The sequence below is a fragment of the Crotalus tigris genome, unplaced genomic scaffold (genome assembly GCF_016545835.1).
Source record: "Crotalus tigris isolate CLP2741 ecotype Arizona unplaced genomic scaffold, ASM1654583v1 scf7180000020026.1028775, whole genome shotgun sequence".
NCBI lineage: Eukaryota > Metazoa > Chordata > Lepidosauria > Squamata > Viperidae > Crotalus > Crotalus tigris.
This window is the reverse complement of record NW_024097823.1, coordinates 770,079-775,789: the sequence shown is the minus strand read 5'-3', so window position 1 is coordinate 775,789 and position 5,711 is coordinate 770,079. Positions and strand designations below refer to the sequence as shown.

The following is a 5,711-nucleotide window of genomic DNA, read 5'->3' as shown; positions in this document are numbered from 1 at the left end:
ACCTGAAAGAAGACACCAGCATAATAATCCTACCAGCAGACAAGGGCAACGCCACAGTGGTTATGAACACATCTGACTACCAAACCAAATTAACCAACCTACTCCAAGACTCCACATACAAACCCCTAAATACAGATCCCACCACCTACCTGGAAAAAACCACCAGATCCAAAATAAAAGCCTCCCCCATTAGCGAAGAGATCCAGCAAAGAATCATTCCCAGAGAGAAATCATCCAGATGCCCCAAACTCTATGGTCTCCCCAAGATACACAAAGAAGGAACCCCACTGAGACTATAGTCAGCTCCATAGGCTCACCTCTACAAAACCTAGCCAAATTTCTCGCCAAACAACTACAGCCCTATGCAGAATCCATCACCTCACACGTAAAAAACTCATTCCAGTTTATAGAGATCATAAAGAAACAAAACTTACAGCCCAGCGACCTACTAGTGAGCTTCGATGTCATATCCCTCTTCACCCAAGTGCCTATCAAAGAAGCCTTGACAGCTATTCAAAACAAATATAACCCCCCCAAACACATCTTAGATCTGACCAACCACTGCCTATCCAACACATACTTCATCTATAATGGACAAAAATACAAACAAACAGAAGGAGCACCCATGGGATCACCCCTCTCACCTGTCATTGCCAACCTCTACATGGAACACTTTGAAACCCAAGCTCTAGAAAAATCGGATCACAAACCCAAACTCTGGCTCAGATACGTAGACGACACCTTCATAATCTGGCCACATGGGAAAGAAAAACTGGACAACTTCCTCACACACCTCAACAGCCTACACCCCAAAATACAGTTCACCATGGAAACAGAAGCTAACAACCAACTTCCCTTCCTGGATGTCTTAGTCTACAAGAAATCCAATGGCTCCCTAGGACACACCATCTACCAGAAGAAAACACACACAAACCGCTATCTGCACGCTCTCTCACACCACCACCCAGCACAGATCAACTCTGTAGCCAAGACACTCATCTCCAGAACAAAACGCTTAGCTGACGAACAACACCTAAAACCCGAACTACACACTCTCACCAATGTACTAACATCCAATGGATTCCATAGAAATAAGATTACAAACCTAATCCAAAAAGAAACCCCCACTAAAATCCAAGACAAAGAACAAGAAAACGGCAAAGCCCTCCTCCCATACATAAAAGGCACCACAGACAGAATCAGTAAGATCCTCCATAAACACAACATCAAAACAGCATTCTGCACAAACAGAAAAATATCCACCATCCTTAGAAACCACAAAGATAAAATTGAATTAGAAAATCAAGGAGTATACGAAATCCCATGCACCACTTGTCCCACCACATACATTGGACAAACCAACAGAAGAATAAGTGCACGCATTGAAGAACATAAGAACTCAGTCAAAAAAGAGGAACCAACATCTTCCCTGGTCCAACACCTTAAAGCCACAGGACATGAAATTGACTTTAAAAATACCAGAACCATTGCCAAAAGTGAACATTTTAATAACAGAATAATCAGAGAAGCCATCGAGATAGAAAAACGCCCACACAGCATGAACAAGCGAGATGATACCTCCCGCCTACCAGCCATTTGGAAACCCGCCCTTATTGACAAACGACTCCCTAACACAAAAAATGATACCAGACCCACACTCACAAAAACCACACAGGATGTCACCACCACACATCCACGCAAAAAACAAACCCAAAGCCACACCGATGACGAGGCACGACCACAAACCAGAAGCCAGACCACAGCTGCATCATTAGCCACTTTAAACCCCTCCAATCCATACATGAAGCAAACTGACACCCTCCATGAAGAGGAGGCACGACCACGAACGCGAAGCCAAAAAATAGCAAGGCAGCCCAAAATCTTAAACCCCTCTGCAACTCAGACTAACCTGAGCACAACCAAACAGAACACTCCCCCAGCCAATCAGAGCACAGCCAAGCCCCTAACCATTCAGAACACACCTCCACCCAATCAGAACACAGCCAAGCTCCCACCCAATCAGTTCATACCCCCACTGGCAGTTAAAAGGAAGAAACAGCTAAGACCACACATTGCTGCTCAAAGCACGAAGCTGAAACACCAGCCTGAAGATGACGAATGGGACTTCGTCGAAACGTCGCCAAGACACTTCCAATTTTACGTGGGAGAAAACCCGAACAACCAAAGACCTACATATATATATATATATATATATATATATATATATATATATATATTTTCTGAGGTTTTCGCAGGTGTTTGTATGTAGGTCTTTGGTTATTCGTGTTTTCTCCCGCGTCAAATTGGAAGTGTCTTGGCGATGTTTCGACAAAGTCTCATTCGTTATCTTCAGGCTGGTGTTTTCGCCTTCGTGCTTCTAGGAGCAATGTGTGATCATAGCTGTTTCTTCCTTTTAACTGCCAGTGGGGATATGAACTGATTGGGTGAGAGCCTGGCTGTGTTCTGATTGGGTGGAGGTGTGTTCTGATTGGTTAGGAGTTTGGCTGTGCTCTGATTAGATGGAGGGGTTGGCTGTGCTCTGATTCGATGGGGGAGTGTTCTGTTTGGGTGGGGGCTTTGTTGTGCTCAGGTTAGTCTGAGTTCCAGGGGGATGTGAGATGCTGAGCTGCATTGCTATAGTTTGGCTTCATGTTCGTGGTCGTGCCTCATCTTCATGGTGGGTGTCAGTTTGCTTCATGTATGGATTGGAGGGGTTTAAAGTGGCTAATGATGCAGCTGTGGTTTGGCTTCTGGTTTGTGGTCATGCCTCATCATCGGCGTGGCTTTGGGTTTGCTTTTTGTGTGGATCTGTGGTGGTGACATCCTGTGTGGTTTTCGTGAGTGTGGGTCTGGTGTCCTTCTTTGTGTTGGGGACTCGTTTTTCAATAAGGGAGGGTTTCCAAATGGCTCGTAGGCGGGAGGTATCATCTCGTTTGTTCATGCTGTGTGGGCGTTTTTCTATCTCAATGGATTTTCTGATTATTCTGTTATTAAAGTGTTCAATTTTGGCAATAGTTCTGGTCTTTTTAAAGTCAATATCATGTCCTGTGGCTTTAAGCTGTTGGACCGGGGAAGAAGTTGGTTCCTCTTTTTTGACTGAGTTCTTATGTTCTTCAATGCATGCACTTATTCTTCTGTTGGTTTGTCCGATGTATGTGGTGGGACAAACGGTAAATGCGATTTCATATACTCCTTGATTTTCTAATTCAATTTTGTCCTTGGGGTTTCTTAGGATGGTGGATATTTTTCTGTTTGTGCAGAATGCTGTCTTGATGTTATGTTTGTGGAGGATTTTGCTGATTCTGTCTGTGGTGCCTTTTATGTATCAGAGGAGTGCTTTACCGTTTTCTTGTTCTCTGTCTTGGATTTTAGTGGGGGTTTCCTTTTGGATTAGTTTGGTAATCTTATTCCTTTGGAATCTATTGGATATTAATACATTAGTGAGAGTGTGTAGTTTGGTTTTTAGGTGTTGTTCATCAGTTAAGCGTTTTGTTCTAGAGATGAGTGTCTTGGCTACGGAGTTGATCTGTGCTGGGTGGTGGTGAGAGAGAGTATGCAGATAGCGGTTTGTGTGTGTTTTCTTCTGGTAGATTGTGTGTCCTAGGGAGCCATTGGATTTCTTGTAGACTAAGCCATCCAGGAAGGGAAGTTGGTTATTAGCTTCTGTTTCCATGGTGAACTGTATTTTGGGGTGTAGGCTGTTGAGGTGTGTGAGGAAGTTGATTTTTGTTGATTCTGTCAAGGAGGAATCTTTTTGTGTGAAGTTAATTTCTTATGAGGGCCAATTCTGTTCTTTTCAAGATGCATTTGGTGGTTGCAGAGTTGGAGTGGAATTTCAGTTGGAAACCTGTGGGGATTAAATTTTGATCTTGGCAGTTGCGTAGGAATGTGAGGTCACATAAAATGGAAGCTCTTTGGACTTCGAGTTTTTCATAGGTCCTGGTCAGATGGTGGATTTCCTCCCCGTAGAGATACAATAGTTGTTTTCTGAGGTTTTCACGGGTGTTTGTATGTAGGTCTTTGGTTATTCGGGTTTTCTCCCGCGTCAAATTGGAAGTGTCTTGGCGACGTTTCGATGAAGTCTCATTCGTCATGACGAATGAGACTTCGTCGAAACATTGCCAAGACACTTCCAATTTGACGTGGAAGAAAACCCGAATAACCAAAGACCTACACACACACACACACACATTGTTGCAATAATGATATGGCCATTAACAGATAGTTGGGATGAGTTAAAAATCATTTAAACTGAAATTAATTATTAGATGTCCAATGTTCAGAAAGAAAGAAAAGAAAAAACTTTCAATGAAGAATATTCCAAAACTGAGGACAGTAGCAAGAAAAAGACAATGAGAAACATCTTTAGTAAAATTGCAAAAAAAAAAAAAGTTTGCTGGTAAGGTAGGATTACAAAGAGTGAAAATAAAGACTACAAAGAATAATTATAGAAGGGGTTCAATAGAGACAAAAGACGTTAAAAGATGGATAAACCACAAACCAACCTTTATAATTGGAATTGCAGAATGACAGAAACATTAGCATAGAAATTAATTCAGGAATGAGCTACAGTGGAATCTGAGGTACAACAGACTGTTGTCCAGCTGTCAAATAGGAAAGCACCAGGCACAGTCAAAATGCCAATTGAACTATTTAAAACTGCAACTGAAGAGGTGTTAAAACACTAATAGTCACATTCAACAAATATGAAATAGGATTTTATTGCCTATGCATTGGAAAAGACTGGTTATGATAACTACTCTGTTCTAAAGAAGGGAGAAAGAAAAGGATATGTAAATTATCAAGCCATCATACTTATTAAGCATACAGGTAATTTTGCTTAATATTTTACAAAGAACAATAAATCAAATGTGGAAAAAATTGCCAAAGAACAAGCACATTTTATAAAAGATGGTGTGATATGAGGTTAGATAGATAATATAAGATAGAGCAGAAAATAAGAGATAATATAAGATAAGGTAGAAAAGAGAAATGGAAAAGGATGGGAAACTAATAAGAATGTTTACTTCTGCTTTATTGATTACAGTAAAACCTTTCATTATGTTAATTATGCCAGAATATAGAACATATTAAGGTTAATGGATGCTCTGGAATATTTCTTTATTCTTCTGAAAAGACATTGCAATCACCAAGCAGCTGCTCTGAGAAATGAATTTGGACTAAGTAATTCAAACTAGGAAAGAGAGAGAGAAGAATACTGTATGTACTATCCGCATAACTAACTTATACAGCAAAAAAAATTAAGACTTGTAGAGATGATACATAATTCAAAATGGAAGTCAAAACACTATCCATTGAAAAAAAGCATATAACAGCACTTTACTTTACAAACTTAAAAAGTCCATTATTAAACTAAAAATGGAAAATGAAAACATCTGAATTAATCTCAAAAGTAATCTCAACCAGGATGCTTAATGAACTTACAGTTAATAAAGACAAAGTAAAAGTACATGATTGATTTGTTATTTAGGTGCTCAGGAGTAGATAGATTGTATGTTGTAAAGAGGAAATTAATCCTAGGGGCAATAAGAAATTTAGGTAAAATAAGTATATTTGTAACAACAAAGCACAGAATGTTCTTTTCATAGCATTAAATACAGCTATGAAAGTCGGACATTGAGAAAGCATGGGAGAAAAAAAAAGAACCCTTTAATTTATGGATTAGCAGACAGTTACTAAGAGTACAAAGA

General features: G+C 40.1%; 1 protein-coding gene across 1 annotated transcript; it reads left to right on the top strand.

Annotated features, from left to right (window-relative positions):
• Window positions 1-625: 625 nt before the first annotated feature.
• Window positions 626-1,255, top strand: LOC120318066 (the record flags this gene model as incomplete). Its single annotated transcript, XM_039365304.1, has 1 exon — window positions 626-1,255. A coding segment is annotated over exon 1 (630 nt), but the record flags the coding sequence as incomplete, so codon positions are not given.
• Window positions 1,256-5,711: the final 4,456 nt, after the last annotated feature.